The sequence below is a fragment of the Carassius auratus genome, linkage group LG30F (genome assembly GCF_003368295.1).
Source record: "Carassius auratus strain Wakin linkage group LG30F, ASM336829v1, whole genome shotgun sequence".
NCBI classification, from domain to species: domain Eukaryota; kingdom Metazoa; phylum Chordata; class Actinopteri; order Cypriniformes; family Cyprinidae; genus Carassius; species Carassius auratus.
The window spans coordinates 2826546-2841740 of NC_039294.1; the positions used below are offsets into that span (position 1 = coordinate 2826546).

The 15195-nt window shown below is 37.8% G+C and overlaps 1 protein-coding gene across 1 annotated transcript in view; it reads left to right on the forward strand.

The window, feature by feature from the left end:
- The window catches only part of srrm3 (serine/arginine repetitive matrix 3), a 73167-nt gene extending 59490 nt beyond the window's left edge, over positions 1 to 13677 (forward strand). The window contains exons 11-14 of the mRNA XM_026240615.1: positions 4242 to 4522; positions 5275 to 5517; positions 9243 to 9365; positions 12995 to 13677. Of these exons, the coding sequence (XP_026096400.1) occupies positions 4242 to 4522; positions 5275 to 5517; positions 9243 to 9365; positions 12995 to 13193 (846 nt within the window). The 3' untranslated portion in view covers positions 13194 to 13677. The remainder of the gene's footprint in view (positions 1 to 4241; positions 4523 to 5274; positions 5518 to 9242; positions 9366 to 12994) is intronic.
- The last annotated feature ends 1518 nt before the right edge of the window (positions 13678 to 15195 follow it).

Below are 15195 nucleotides of genomic sequence, written 5' to 3' on the forward strand. Positions count from 1 at the left end.
CAGCTGTGTTAATTTTTTTGTTTTTTATTTATTTATTTATATAGAAGATATTATTATTTTTTGTTTTGGTTAAGTTAGTGTTTGAGGTCGATCAGAAATCCTTGCCTTCCGATGATAATAACAAAGAAACAGCTGGTTGAATAGTTTAACACATAGACATTGCTTTGGTGAGTGAAATCTTTTAGCCTAAATTTTCAGTTCTGCTTCTAAAGATGATCATCAGTCTCAGCTGTGAAGTCTTTTTTAAGGACCCCATGAAATCCAAATTAAAGTTTTGTATTTTTTGGTTTACGTGTGTGAATTTGAGCTGATCCATACACTGAAAACATTCTGGTGTAGAAACAACTTTCACTCGGATATTGCGAGTAAATTACACAACCATCAGGTAACATTAAATTGAATGTGACCTCAAAATCAAAAGGAAAAATAAATAAATATGTATTTATGTATGTAAATATAAATTATATATTTTATATATGTTATGTATTTTAAAAACGTTTTGAAATTTTTATATTACATCCATCCATCAATCCATCATTTTTCGGGACCGGGGGCGCAGTGGCAGCAGGCTGAGTAAAGACACCCATATGTCCTTTTCCCTGGCCAGCTCCTCTAGCTCATCCTGGTGAATCCAGAGGTGTTTCCAGGCCTGCTGAAAGATATAATCCCTGTGTTTACCCTGGGGTCTCTTCCCAGATGGACATGCAGGAACACCTCCACCAGAAGGTGTCCAGAAAGCATCCTTACCAGATGCCCAAACCATGTCAACTGGCTCTTTTCAACGTGGATGAGCAGTAGTTCTATACCAAGTTTCTCTCGGATGTCCAAGCTTTACACCCTGTCCCCTCAGAGTTAGCCCAGACCCCCTTCATTCATTTCATCCCTTAATCTCATTGTTTTGGTCATTACCCAAAGCTCATGACCAGAGGTGAGGGTTGGAACATAGATTGCCTGGTAAATCGAAAGCTTCGCCTTGAGGCTTAGCTCTCTCTTCATCACGATGGGCCGGTACAATCACTGCATCACTGCTTCTCCTGTCATGCTCCAACTCATGAACAAGACACCAAGGTACTTTAAACTCATCCTTGAACTTAGGGAAGCAGCTCACTCCCAAACTTGAGTGGGCAATCCACCATTTTCTGGCTGAGAACCATAGCCTAAGATTTGGAGGTACAGACCCTCATTCCTACAGTTTCATTCCTCCAAAGTAAGCGCTGAAAGTCAACCTGATGAAGCCATCAGAATGACATAATTTGCGAAAAGCAGTGATGCCACCCTAATGCTGATTATACACAGGGCAACATTTTGAGCAATTTTACTGAACAGCTTTTTATGAACCATGTTGCTTGGTCACTTTCCCATTGAGAATGGATAACAAATTTCTATCTGGATACTTTAGATCAGTTGTGGGAACTGTGTCTGACCTGTCTGCCTGTTGACAGCAACATTGCCCAAAGATACCTGACAACATTGCTCAAAGAATTGTTCTGTCCATCATCAGCCTTAGATCCCCTATCTGGACACCATCCAGATCCCCCTGCTCCACCCTAAGATTCTGTTTAAATATACAAAACACATGTAGAATGGATAAACAAACTCCCATGCCCATGAAGCTTGTCCACTCGTGGCACCTTGCCACTTCTCCTCCCACATCCTGAGTCTTTCTATTCCTGATCACTGTGGCTTCAGTCCTTCTACCTGTCAGCAGAATCGGGAGACTCATAAGTCAACCAGACCCGAAAGGCCTCCTTCTTCTGCCTGATGACCTCCCTCACCGCTGATGTCCACCAGCATGTTCTTGGGTTTGCCGCCACAACAGACATCAACAACATTCCAGCCACAGCTCGCAGCAGCCATTTCCGCATTGGAGGCTTTGAATAGGGCCTACTCAGAGTCCAAGGGAAATCTTCTCCGGACATAGGGAGTAGAAAAAATTCCAGAAATTCCAGGATCCTCTGTCAGATGTTTCCTGTTAACCCTCACTATTTGTTTGGGTTTTACCACGTCTGTCCGGCAGCATCCCCTGCTATTTTATCCAACTCACCACCAGGTGGTGATCAGTTGACAGCCCTGCCACTCTCTTCACCAGAGTGTCCAGAACATGATACAACTAACATAGTCGATCAAAAGCTTTAGCTCCAGGTGGTCTATTACCAAGTACACTTTTGAACCATCTTATGTTTGAACATGGTGTTTGTTCCATTCTGAGAACAGAGGTCGAATAACAAAACACCACACAGGTTTAGATCAGGCAGGCTGTTCTTCCCAATCTCTTCCTCCTGGTTTCTTCATCAACCCCAACATGATCATTAAAGTTGCCCAGCAGAACTATGGAGTTCCCATGCAGTACCCCTTCCAGGGTTAAAGTGAAGTGACGTGACATACAGACAACTATGGTGACCCATACTCAGAATTCATGCTCTGCATTTAACCCATCGAAAGTGCACAAATACAGCATTGAACACACACACAACGTGAACACACACCCGGAGCAGTGGACAGCCATTTATGCTGCAGCACCCGGGGAGCAGTTGAGGGGTTCAGTGCCGTGCTCAAGGGCACCTAAGTTGTGGTATTGCCGGCCCAAGACTTGAACCCACAACCTTAGGGTTAGGAGTCAAACTCTCTAACCACTCTCTAACCACTAGGCCATGACTTCCCCTTAAGACCTTCAAGGCCCAAGACCTCCAAGAAGGCTGGATACTCTGAACTGTAGTTCGATGCATAAACACAGAACACAGTAAGAAAGCCCCCCCCCCCAACACACACATCACAAAGTCGCATTGAAGCAACCCTCTCGTGGTGCTGAGTTTGGGACTTGTGATCATTCCCATGCACTACTTCTGGCTCCTTTCCCACCAGAAAGCTCATTTACATTACAGCATTACAGTAAAGGAAGTTTGAGGTACAGTACGCTTATTTTCTCAATTAAAAAATATGTAAATAACATTTTAGCATTAAAGAAAGTAAGATATTCACTTAAACAGGCTTCATTGACTTTCTGCAAAATATGATTTGTTTTCCTTTTCCTTTGGTTATGGGGTACATTATGACACAAACACGTCCTTGATAGGTTTGGGGTATTAAAGTATCCCCAGTATTGTATGCGCTACTGCAGCTTTCTGACTCAACAAGAAATGTCTGAACAGAAAACAAACAAGTGCTTGTTGAACCATTTCATGGGGTCTTTAATTCAACTGATGGATAACTCATAATACACATTCAGTTAAAGATTTATACTCAGAAATGGTTGAATTGAGAGCATCCATTCGTAGCACATTACAGTCAGTCTTGAAGCTTTAAAACCGCACCGAAGGGTGAACCGCTGTTAAAATGCACTCAAACTGTTCGTGTTCCAGCCCACACACTGTGAGATCCATTTGAATTTGATTTCTTTTGTGTGTCTTTTTCTCTCTTTGGTTTGATTTCCATGCATTGTTTCATACTCACTATCCAGGGAAGGGTGTTGTGTCTTTTTCTCTTGCATTTTGTGAATCTAATGATGCACTTATGTTGCCCCACTTTTCCCTTCTCTTCATACCTTACCTACTAAAGGAGGGAATACCACTTTATTGGTAAGTGGATGTTAACCAAAAGGGAGTTGAAAAACAGAATAACCTTTTAAAAAAGCTATTAAAACAGGAAATGGGTCGCTGTTCACATCTCAGCAATTGTCTGCAGGACAAAACAAATCTACAAGCAAGTTCTATTGAGTAGAGGACCAATTGTTTGCTAATTCGATTGAATCTATTCTTGTGACTATTTTGTTCCTTCCATTTCTGTGATGTTCTGTCAAGTTGTCTTTTTTATTTTCTAGTTTTATTTCTCACCTTTTTCTGTTTGTAGCTCTATCTGAAATTGATAAAGTCCTCTTTCTCTTCTACTGTATATTCTCCAGTCTCTGTTGCTCTTTATATTCTCTCTAAACGTTTTTCTTTCAGAGTTTCGCATATTTTCCCTATTTCCCTTTTTTGTTTAGATTTTCTTTCGGGACTATTCTTTTCAAATCATTATGGTTTTGCATGCCGAATATTGCATGCGCTGCACAATAGAGGACTGTCTATTAGCCAGAGAACAATCCTAGCACTTTCTTTTAGATATTTTTTTGCCAAGTACACGATAACGCTCTTCCACCCAGGAAGAAAAAGACTCTAATTTCACTGTTCTCTTTCTGTTTTTTTTTTTGTTTGTTTTATTTTTTTATTTTTTCCTTTGGTTTGTTGGTTATAATTCATATACAGGAGCTTCGATCTCTGGCTCCGTCTCCCTCGAGTGCGCAGGCGCATGCGTCGCCTCATCTAAGAGGTGCTAAACACCACCCTGACCGTCCCAAGAGCCCCGGAGGACCAGCGGTGCAGGCTGGAGAGGACAGCTGCGCAGACGACAGGCCGGCGATGGGCAAACCTCTCTCAGAGTCGTCGGGAAGACGCAGCGGGAGGCCAAGGGTTCGAGAGAAGACGTCACACTCGCCGGCGCACAGCAGCGACACTGAGCCGCACACTAAGACCAAGAATCAGAAGAAGTAAGAACATTAACTTCATAATTTATTGTTTATGAAGATGTGTGCATTACTACGGAGCCCAGCACATGACATGCAAGAAAACATTTATAAATTGTGCGCACGATTTACTAATTCTTTCCCTCAATGTACTAATACGTGCACATGATTACTATTGCCTTCCCTCGATTAACTATTGCGTTCCCTCGATTTGCTAAATAGTGCGCACTATTTATAAATCGAGTGAACGAAATAGTAATCATGTGCATGTTTTAAAACATTGAGGGAAAGAATTAGTAAATCGTGCGCACAATTTATAAATGTTTTCACAATTTTTTTCCTGCATGTCATGTGTGTGGCTTTGTACATTACTGGTTATATAGGTATATATTTTTTTCCGTTTTATTAAAGACTTCACAGGAATAAATTACATTTGAACAATATATTATAATATAATAATTATAATAATAATACTTAACAATATTACTGTTTTACTGTATTTTTGATCATATACATTAAGCCTTGGTGAGCAGAAGAGAAACATAAAACATTTTTAAAAAAGATTATTCCAAATTTGACCAGATCATAATGAAAAATGTGGTGATTGTCCACATCTAGGGTCACATGCAGCTTTTGAGAAGCTTTTTGAGAATTTGAGTATGTTTAGAGAAACATCTACAGAAGATCAGTAAATAAACCAAACTGAGATCTCTTTTAAGTCTCTATATTGATGAAAAGCAAGCATTTCTCAAGTCTATCATTGTATTCTTACACAGAACGAAAGGATCTCATTCGTCTAAGCGGCACCATCGTGGGCGCACTCAGAAACGTCACCGGAGCTCCTCTGTGTCACCGGCTCGCCACAAACACACGTCCAAGAAGAAGAAGAGCAAGAGTCATGGGACGGCCCGGCAGAGGAGCAGCTCCTGGAGCAGCGGGAGGTCATCATCTCCAGCTCACTCTAGAGAACACGGATCCAGCAAGAACAAGTCACCACACGTCCGACAGAACAACTCCAGGTACACTCACAAAGATTCAGTGTTTTTACATTTACATTTAATCATTTAGCAGACACTTTTATCCAAAGTGACTTACAAATGAGAACAACAGAAGCAATCAGACCAACAAGAGAACAACAACAGTATACAAGTGCCATGACAAGTCTCAGTTAGTCTAGTACAGATCGCATAGCCAGGTTTTTTTTATTTTTTTTATGAAAGACAAGAAAAGAAGGAAAAGTGCTAGTATTAGTTGATTAATTGCTGGCGAAAAAGAAGAGTATTTAGATGTTTCTTGAAAATGAGTTGAGACTGTACGAATTGAGATTGGGAGGTCATTCCACCAGCTGGGCACAGTTCAGGAGAAGGACCGTGACAGTGATTGTGAACTTTGGGATGGCACCACAAGGCGTTGTTTACTTGCAGAGTGCAAACTTCTGGAGGGCACATAAGATTTAATCAGTGAGTTTAGGTATGTAGGTGCTGTGCCAGTGGTCGTCTTGTAGGCAAGCATCAGTACCTTGAAATTGACGCTAGCGGCTACTGGTAGCCAGTGTAACCTGATGAGGAGAGGAGTAACGTGAGCTCATTTTTTTGGCTCATTGGAGACAACCCTCGCCGCTGCATGCTGGATCAACTGCAGAGGCTTGACAGTACATGCAGGAAGAGTCAGGAGAGCATTACAATAGTCCAGTCTGGAGAGAACAAGAGCTTGGACAAGAAGTTGGGTGCCTTGCTCTGACAGGAAGGGTCTGAACTTCCTAATGTTGTATAAGGCAAATCTTCAGGACAGGGTCGACGTAGAAATATGATCTGTGAAGCTTAACTGATGATCCATCACAACTCCTAGGTTTCTGGCTTCCCTGGAAGGAGTAATGGTTGACGAACCCAGCTCTATAGAGAAGTTGTGATGAATCAATGGGTTAGCTGGAATCACCAGGAGTTCTGTCTTCATAAGGTTAAGCTGAAGGTGATGGTCATTCATCCAGCTAGAAATGTCACTCAGACAGGCTGAAATGCGAGCAGCTACCGTCGGGTCATCTGGTTGGAATGAGAAGTAGAGTTGAGTGTCATCAGCGTAGGAGTGATAGGAAAAGCCATGCTTCTGAATGACAGAGTCTAATGACGTCATGTAGATGGAGAAGAGAAGTGGTCCAAGCACTGAGCCTTGAGGAACCCCAGTAGCAAGGTGTTGTGACTTAGAAACATCACCCCTCCAAGACACACTGAAGGATCTGTCAGAGAGGTAGGACTTAACCCACAGGAGTGCGATTCCAGAGATGCCCATCTTTCTGAGGGTGGACAGGAGAATCTGGTGATTAACAGTGTCAAAAGCAGCAGACAGGTCCAGTAAGATGAGTAATGAGGATTTTCAGTAACCGAGAGCAGAGCAGTCTCAGTTGAGTGGCCACTTTTGAAGCCAGATTGGTTGCTGTCCCAGAGGTTGTTCTGTACAAGGAACATAGAAAGCTGGTTGAACACAGCCCGCTCAAGTGTCTTTGCAATGAATGGAAGAAGGGAAACTGGTCTGTAGTTTTCAAGAAGCGCTGGATGTAGAGATGGTTTCTTAAGCAGTGGGCTTACCCGAGCCTGCTTGAATGCTGAGGGAAATGTTCCAGAGTGAAGAGAGGAGTTGATAATGTGAGTAAGCGAAGGTATGACTGAAGAAGAGATCGCCTGAAGGAGGTGAGTGGGGATCGGATCAAGTGGACAAGTAGTAGGATGATTGGACAGGAGAAGTTTGGAGACGTCCATCTCTGAGAGTGGAGAGGAGGAGGAGAAAGAGTGTGCATCGGTCTTTGTGAAGTTGTCCTCAGTCTGCGGTGTGGAGAATTGTTTACTGATGAACCTTGTCTTATTTGTGAAGAAAACTGCAAAGTCGTTCGCTGTAAGAGTCGATGGAGGAGGTGGTGGCGGCGGATTAAGAAGAGAAGAGAAAGTTTTGAAGAGTGTCCGAGCGTCACAACAGCTATTAATTTTGTTGTGGTGGTAGGATGTTTTGCATTTTAGCAGTGAAGACATTTGCAGAGAAGGAAGAGGAGAGAAGGATACACACTGAGGTCGGTAGAGTTTCTTGATTTCTGCCATTTCCTCTCTGCAGCCCTGAGATTAGAGCAATGTTCACGGAGAACCTCGGACAGCCAGGGGGCAGATGGGGCAGTGCGTGCTGGTCTGGATGACAGTAGTCCAAGCAAGATGTTAAAGTGGAGCAAAGAGTGTCCGTAGCACTGGTCGTGTCCAGAGCTGAAAAACGGAGAGAGTGCAGGAAGCGAGGATGAAACCACAGAAGATAGGCGAGATGGAGAGAGTGAGCGTAGGTTCCTGTTGAAAGGTGACCTGCGTTGGAGTGTGTGCCACATCAGGAATAAGTGCTAGGTTAGCAGTAATGAGGAAATGGTCAGTGGTGTGCAGCGGAGCAACTGAAGATGAGGTAGATGAGGTCCAGTTGGTTGCCTGATTTGTGAGTCGCTGTAGTGGACACTAGCTTGAGATCAAATGAGGCGAGCAGAGTGTTGAAGTCAGCAGCGGGGGGTTTTTCTAGGTGGATGCTGAAGTCACCAAGCAGTACCAGAGGAGTCCCATCTTCAGGAAAGTTTGATAGCAGCACATCCAACTCCTCCAAGAAGTTTCCCAGTTGACCTGGGGGACAATAAATGACCACAAAGTGGATTTTAATAGGGTGGGTTACAGTAATTGCACGTGATTCAAATGAACCATTACCTGTAGGTGATGGCTGAAGTTCAAATTTCCATTCTTTGGATATAAGGAGACCAGTACCTCCACCCCTCCCAGTGGTACGAGGAGTGTGGGAACAAGTTAAATTAGTGGAGAGGGCTGCAGGGGTGGCAGTGTCTTCAGGTTTGATCCAAGTCTCTGTCAGTGCCATGAGATTGAGACCGGAATGAGTAGCAATAGAAGAAAAGAAGTCTGCTTTGTTACCTGCACACTGGCAGTTCCAGAGACCAACTGGAATAGAGAGCATAGTAGTAGAGGTCAGAGGGACAGGCCTTCTTGCAATGTACAAAAAGTAAAGAAAGGGGAGAAAAGCAATACTCAAGTGCCCTGTCGGTGTCCTTGCTCGGTGGAGTCGCGCATGTAGAGTCTGTTTTTTAGAACAGAAACTCAGTAGTATTCATGGAAAAAGTGTGATTTAGCAAAGTTTTTTTTTCCCATTACAATTATCGTAACATTCTCAAATCAGGATACATACTTCATAAGTGAATTGACATGAGATATTAAGTCTTGTTTTTGGAAAGAAAGAAAAAAGATTAAACATGAGAAGTAATTTTCTCGTCAATATTGTTTTTCCTTTGAATTAATTTTTTTTTCTGACCCCAATGGCATATTTATTTTTCTTATTTTACACATAAAATAAAATGCTTAATTTTGATGTTGTTTCTTTTTTTTTTTGGAAAATAAAAATTTTAATAAGTATTTTTGTCTAAAATAAGAAAAAATATCTGCCAAAGACTTACTTAATTTTGATACATTTTTTAGAAAACAAAAATGTTGAAAATTAAAGGTTTTTGTACGAAATAAGAAAAAAAATAATGTGGCAATGAGCCAAGTGACACTCTCATAAACCTCAATAAATTTTCTGCTTAAAACAAGAACAAAACAATCCTTGAAAAGTCCCTAAAACAAGTGAAAGTCAGATCTTCCTGAAGTCTCTGTCAAATAAATCTCCAGCCATCCTCAAATCCTCTCAATCCCAGCATGCTTTGTGTCTGCCTGTCTGTCTGCAGAGAGAGAAACAGTCCTCATCACTCGGACGAAGAACGATCTCGCCGCCGCTCACGCAGCTATTCTCCCATCCGCAAGAGACGGAGAGACTCGCCCAGCTTCATGGAAGCTCGCAGGATCACTAGGTAAAGACCTCTCACACTGAGTGTTTCAAGTGCAGTAAGGGTTTTGTTTGGGAATGCACGGTCATTTCTTCATTTACAGGCTGTTTTCAGGCGTGCTTCTGCTGCCAGATCTCAGAGATCTAGAGGCAAACCTTTCTTTTTTCAAGCATATTTCAAGCAAATAGGACATATTACTGCACCAGATCAAAAGTTCAGATCATATAATGGATTTATGTTTCCCTGTAAGGTTGGTTTTTATTTTTATTTTTTGGGCATCACAGCAGGATAGTCGCTAGTCGCCAGTCTGTGTGAATTTCTTCCAGTAATTAGTCACACTCCTTTAGTCTCTGAATCTGAATCAGTGCTATATATATATATTTTATTTTTTACTATAGTTAGCATTTATCAGTTAAACATCAGTTTTTGTTATGATTAATAATATTATGCAATTTATTATAATGAAAGCATTTTTATAGGTATAACCTGTATAATCTGTTTCAACCCAACAGGGGTTAAGAAATATAAACATTTTCTCTTTAGTGTGTGTGTGCTAATCCATAGCAAATAAATGTTGCATCAGATCAGTGTTGCATTAGTGTTTATTTATATTTCGACTGTACATATATTTTAATATTTTAGTTTAAGTTTTAGTTATTTCATTATGTGCTTTTTTAATTTTTATTGGTTTCTTAAAAAATATTTATTTTTATTTCAGTTTTAGTAATATTTGTACTTTTTAGTTGCCACATTAGTTTATTTTAGTGTGACATTTCTAATTTTTAGTTTTAAGTTTTTTATTTTATTTTAAGTTTTTTCATTTATATCAACTTTATTTCAATTACTGAAAAACCTAGATAAATGTTTTTTTTAGTTAACAGTAACAGCACTGCCATTGACCAGACAAATGAAAGAAACACTGACACCTACAGGCCAGTCTGTGTACTGCAGGATTTCTGCAGCAACTCATTTTAGCATTTCAGCAAAAAACAACTGCCACTTACTTATAGTGCAAAAGTCTGATTTTGATTTTCCTAACGCAAAACCCAATCAGCATAAGAATTGGACTGAAATGTTGTTGTTGTTTAGTCCTCACTTTTCAGGTTTTCAGTATGGACTGAATGTTATAAAATGATTTTCTGTAGTCAGCTTCAAATGATTTCCCTCTGCTCTGATTGGTCAGGATTTGAATTTACTCTGTCCTGTATGAAGGTTTCCTCGATGACCTCACACCAGAACGATGCTACCATGGCAACTGTTGCCATGCATCAGGAGCCCCTGGTTTCCTCCTGAAGCAGCTCTCAGCGTCTCAAGAGTACAACTTTATCTGTGTCTGATTAGCTTCTGTCTCACTCCCTTCTCTCTGCTTTTTTCATTCTTACCACTAAACGAGTTCTCTTCACAGATTAACACTAACGACCCCCCGCAGTTCACAGAGATAGACAACGAGAGCCAGAATGTATCAATGTTTCAGTGTTATTATATATATATATATATATATATATATATATATATAAATCATAATCAGCTTCCTGAGCTTGTAGAAATGCATTCTGGCTGTTGGGAAAAAGAAGAACGCTTCAGCATACTTCAAAAAATTATTATTATGAAAATAATATATTTCAAAAGAAAATTCTTAAGTATGAACTGAATGTAATTTTTTGGTTTTACTTAATTGTTAACACTTAATTATAAAAGTGATAATATATTAAAAAGAAATATGTATCTTATTATGAAAATAAGATAAAAAATAAATAAAAATCCAATGAAAATAAATATGGTTAAAGTGTAAGACCAAATTTTAAGATTGAGATGAATAAAAATATATATTATATAATACCTTCAATATCATAAATATGACATATATTATAATAAATATGTTATTTAATATTTAAATATATTTCTACATTATAGTATACAAATATATGAGATATTATTATAGAAGATATTACAAAAAGGAATACAAATCAGATTAAAATAAATATAATATGATTAAAATAAGTAAATAAACGATAAATATAACACAACATTACAGTAATGAGTATCAAACAATGTTATGTAACTAAATATTTTACAAAAACAATCATTTTTGGTGAACTGAAATATACTTCAGTAACATGCAATTAAGTACATATAAAAAATATTTTAACTTTAAATGTTATGTCAAATAACACACTACAGTTAAAATAATAATCAAGTACTTTACACGTGTTTTAGCAAGTGTACTTCTACAAAGATTATTTGACGGAAGATTATTAAAGCATAATGTGGTAAAAGTGTTCTTAAGTGTGTTAATAACCTAGAGAGCAGTCTAAGAAGTGTAAAAACACTGAGTTTATCTGCTAACCTCACACAAACACTTGAGCACATGAACACAGATCCAGCTAACAGCTACAGAGTGAGAGTGTGTGTCTAACCTGCTGTAAGAACTGATGTTTCTCTTTGAAGAAGTATTTACAGTCTGTTTACATGATGATGATGATGATGATGATGAAGCTCTGTCTTAACACTCACTAACCAAAGCTCAACCTTCTCCAAACATTTTCTCTTACAGAAACTAATCATCTCTGCAGCACAGCAGCACTTCCACCGCTTTGACCACAACAGTGTTTCAAGGGAACATGTTTAGGCTAGAAACCTGCTGTTGATGGTCACTGGTTCTCTATGGTTTCTAGCTGGTCTGATGAGGTCATAAACTGCTCCAGACCAGGGGCTTTCATACTAGGGCCTGGGAAACATCTTAGGAAGAATAAAGTAAAAATTTACAATAATAATAAAATAAATAAATAAATCAAATAAAAAAGGTAAAAATCGGATTAAAATAAAACATACAAATAAACTGAATTGTAAATAACTAAAAATAATAACGTAAAACTAAATATAGAATTAAAATAAAATTTTAAAATAAACAAAAATCATTAAAATAAATAAAACAAGTACATTTTAATAAAAAATTATGTATGCTAAATGTAAAAATAAAGATATGTATTTGATAAATGTATTTATTTACATTGAAAATTTGATTACATTTTTTTATTGGAAATTCAAGGATGTAAATGATTAAATAAATAATTGTACAGTGTACAAAATGTATATAAATAATAAATATGTGTTTAAAAAATACAAATTTGATTAAAATGAGTAAATAAAAGAATGAATTAAATAAATAGTCGTTTTAACTAAAAAACATTGTACAAAATGTAATTCGGATTAAAATATATACTTTTTTATTACAATAAGTGAATAAGTCAATAATAAATGTAACAGCAGTACAGTAATGAGTAGAATTTTTTTCTTAGAAACTAAATATTTTCCAAATAATATTTTAGACATATATATTTCACTGATTGTATATTAAACTGATTGCTTAATCATCTTAGTCAGGCTAGTTAGAGCTATTAGACCTCCTCTGACCATCAAGAAACTAGCTACAATGTAAAACATAGTTTAAAACAAAGTCTCCACAGTTTCTACCTCAAAACGACAAGTTTGTTATGAAATAATAGCTATGTTAATTGTCAAACAACATGATGGCACAGCACACATTTGATGCTGTGGAGTGGTCAAAGTGGTATTAAAGTGCTTATGAATTTTTTATTTTCTGCTATTATGTGTCTGTATAATCTGATCTCCCTCTGCCATCTTTTCGGCAGCGCACGAAAGCGTCCCATCCCGTACTACCGGCCGAGCCCGTCCTCTTCCAGCTCGGCCAGCAGCTTCAGCAGCTCCAGTCGCAGTCGCAGCCGCAGCATCTACAGCTACAGCAGTCACAGCAGCTCCAGTCGCAGTCGCAGTCGCAGCCCCGCGCACAGTTACTACAGACAAAGCAGCTACGACAGCCCCGGATTCTGAGAGCCAGTGAGAGACCAAACAACATGTGCTGGAGAAAACACTGTAAAACATGCAGATGGAGAGCAGCGGGTATCAGGGTTTCCCACTGGTTACAGACACGTTAGCATGCAAAAACTGAGCAGAAATGATATAATGATGTGTTAAAGGTGAAGTGTGTAATGCATTGCAAAAATGATTATCTTACATAGCATTTTTGTCTTGTTTTACAGTACAAGTGTATATCCAGTGCAAACATTCTTAGCGCAAAATACTATAACTTGAGACGAAAAAAATCTAATTTAAGGTGCAAAAGCATGATTATTTTTCTGGCCTCACATTTTTAAGAAAACAAGACTTATATCTTACGTCATTTTGCTTTTTAAATAAACTTAGATTCACTACAATTTGATCCATTTAATATAAGAATATTCATATTGCAAAATAAGACAAAAACACTGATAAAGGAAATCATTTTTTTGCTGTTTATTTATTTTATTAATTCACATTTCTGATTTAGATTTGACTATATTTAATATATTTAATAATATATTTTAAAGCAAACTTGCTTATCTTTGTAATCTGGTGATTATACCCTTCACCTTTAACAGGCTTCATTCAGTCAGAAAGCAAAAACCATTATTTATTTATTTTTGGTGTATCTGACTCAAATCCACTCTAAATCCACTTTAAACAGCATAAAAAGTGCATAAAATCTGATTTCCCCCCATCCTTTCTTTCCACAGTGATTCTTAAAATAATATTAATTATGCTTATGATGTTTTCTCTCTATGGGAAATTATATAGATATACCAGATATAATGCATAAACTAGACTGTCTGATAAACATAATGACATGCAAACGGTCTTGAAGAGTGGATTTGAGTGTTCAGTTTGAACAAAAGCATTTAAGCAAGTGAACTGGTAAATAACTGCAAACTATATTTGACATTACACAATAAAACACGAGCAGTCTGTACAGATTTAAATCAGCCAAGAGTTGCTGAATAAACGTCAAACACTGACACACACACACACACACTTATGATGCTGTCAGCATTCAGTGTTACAAATAGATCCAGTGTCTCTATTTAAAGACTAAAATGCCTGAAGAACAAAGATGAGATGAGCACTTTTTCCTGAAATTCTTCCACGCTGCAAAAACAACCAAAAAACTGGGTTAACAACGAGAGACTGATGTGACGGAGACTAAAACAAGCTCCAAATCAAGAGACTTCAGACTCAACCTGATGAACGAAAGCAAGAACAAATGATTCGGTTTTACAGTAGCTTATAATTTGGGTGAATCTCATAAAGAAATGTCCACATCATAAAGAAATATATACTGTATGTCTACAATGTTTCATTTAGGCTACTGAAACATTGGTGGTTTAAATGGGTTTAATTATTAATTGTTTAACAATCTTGATTGTGTTAATTATGTTTAAAAATATTTTTAAAATACATATAAAATATAATTTTTATAATTATTAATTATAATTAATAATTATAATTTTTATAATTTTAAATATAATTTTATATTATGCATTTGTTGTTGTTTTTTTTTATTGGGTGGTTTAAATATATATGTGTATAATATGATGTGCATATAATATGCACATATATATTTTTATGCACAAAATTTTTTTTTTTTTTTTGAATGTCAGTTTTTGTGAGATTCACCCAGTCTTAGTATTTAAAAAAACACTTTTTTTTTCCAAGAAGTTGTATTATAATGATTGTATGTCAGGATGTTTCAGTCTGAATATTTTCGCTGCAAGTTTTGGCTGTAAACTATGCACTGTATATTCCACGTTCTATAGCGGCTCATATAAAGGCTTTGTGTGTGGAAAAGCTGGGCATGATGCAGAAGAGAGACTGCGTTTCTGGGAGTCACTTCTTTACTCTCCGATCTCTTTGGAAAATCCATATCTGATGCACCTGTAATGCCATTCCATTTTGGAGATGTGATATTTCTTATTATATACAGTATTCCACTTCTATTTTGGCTGTGTTTAGTGCATAT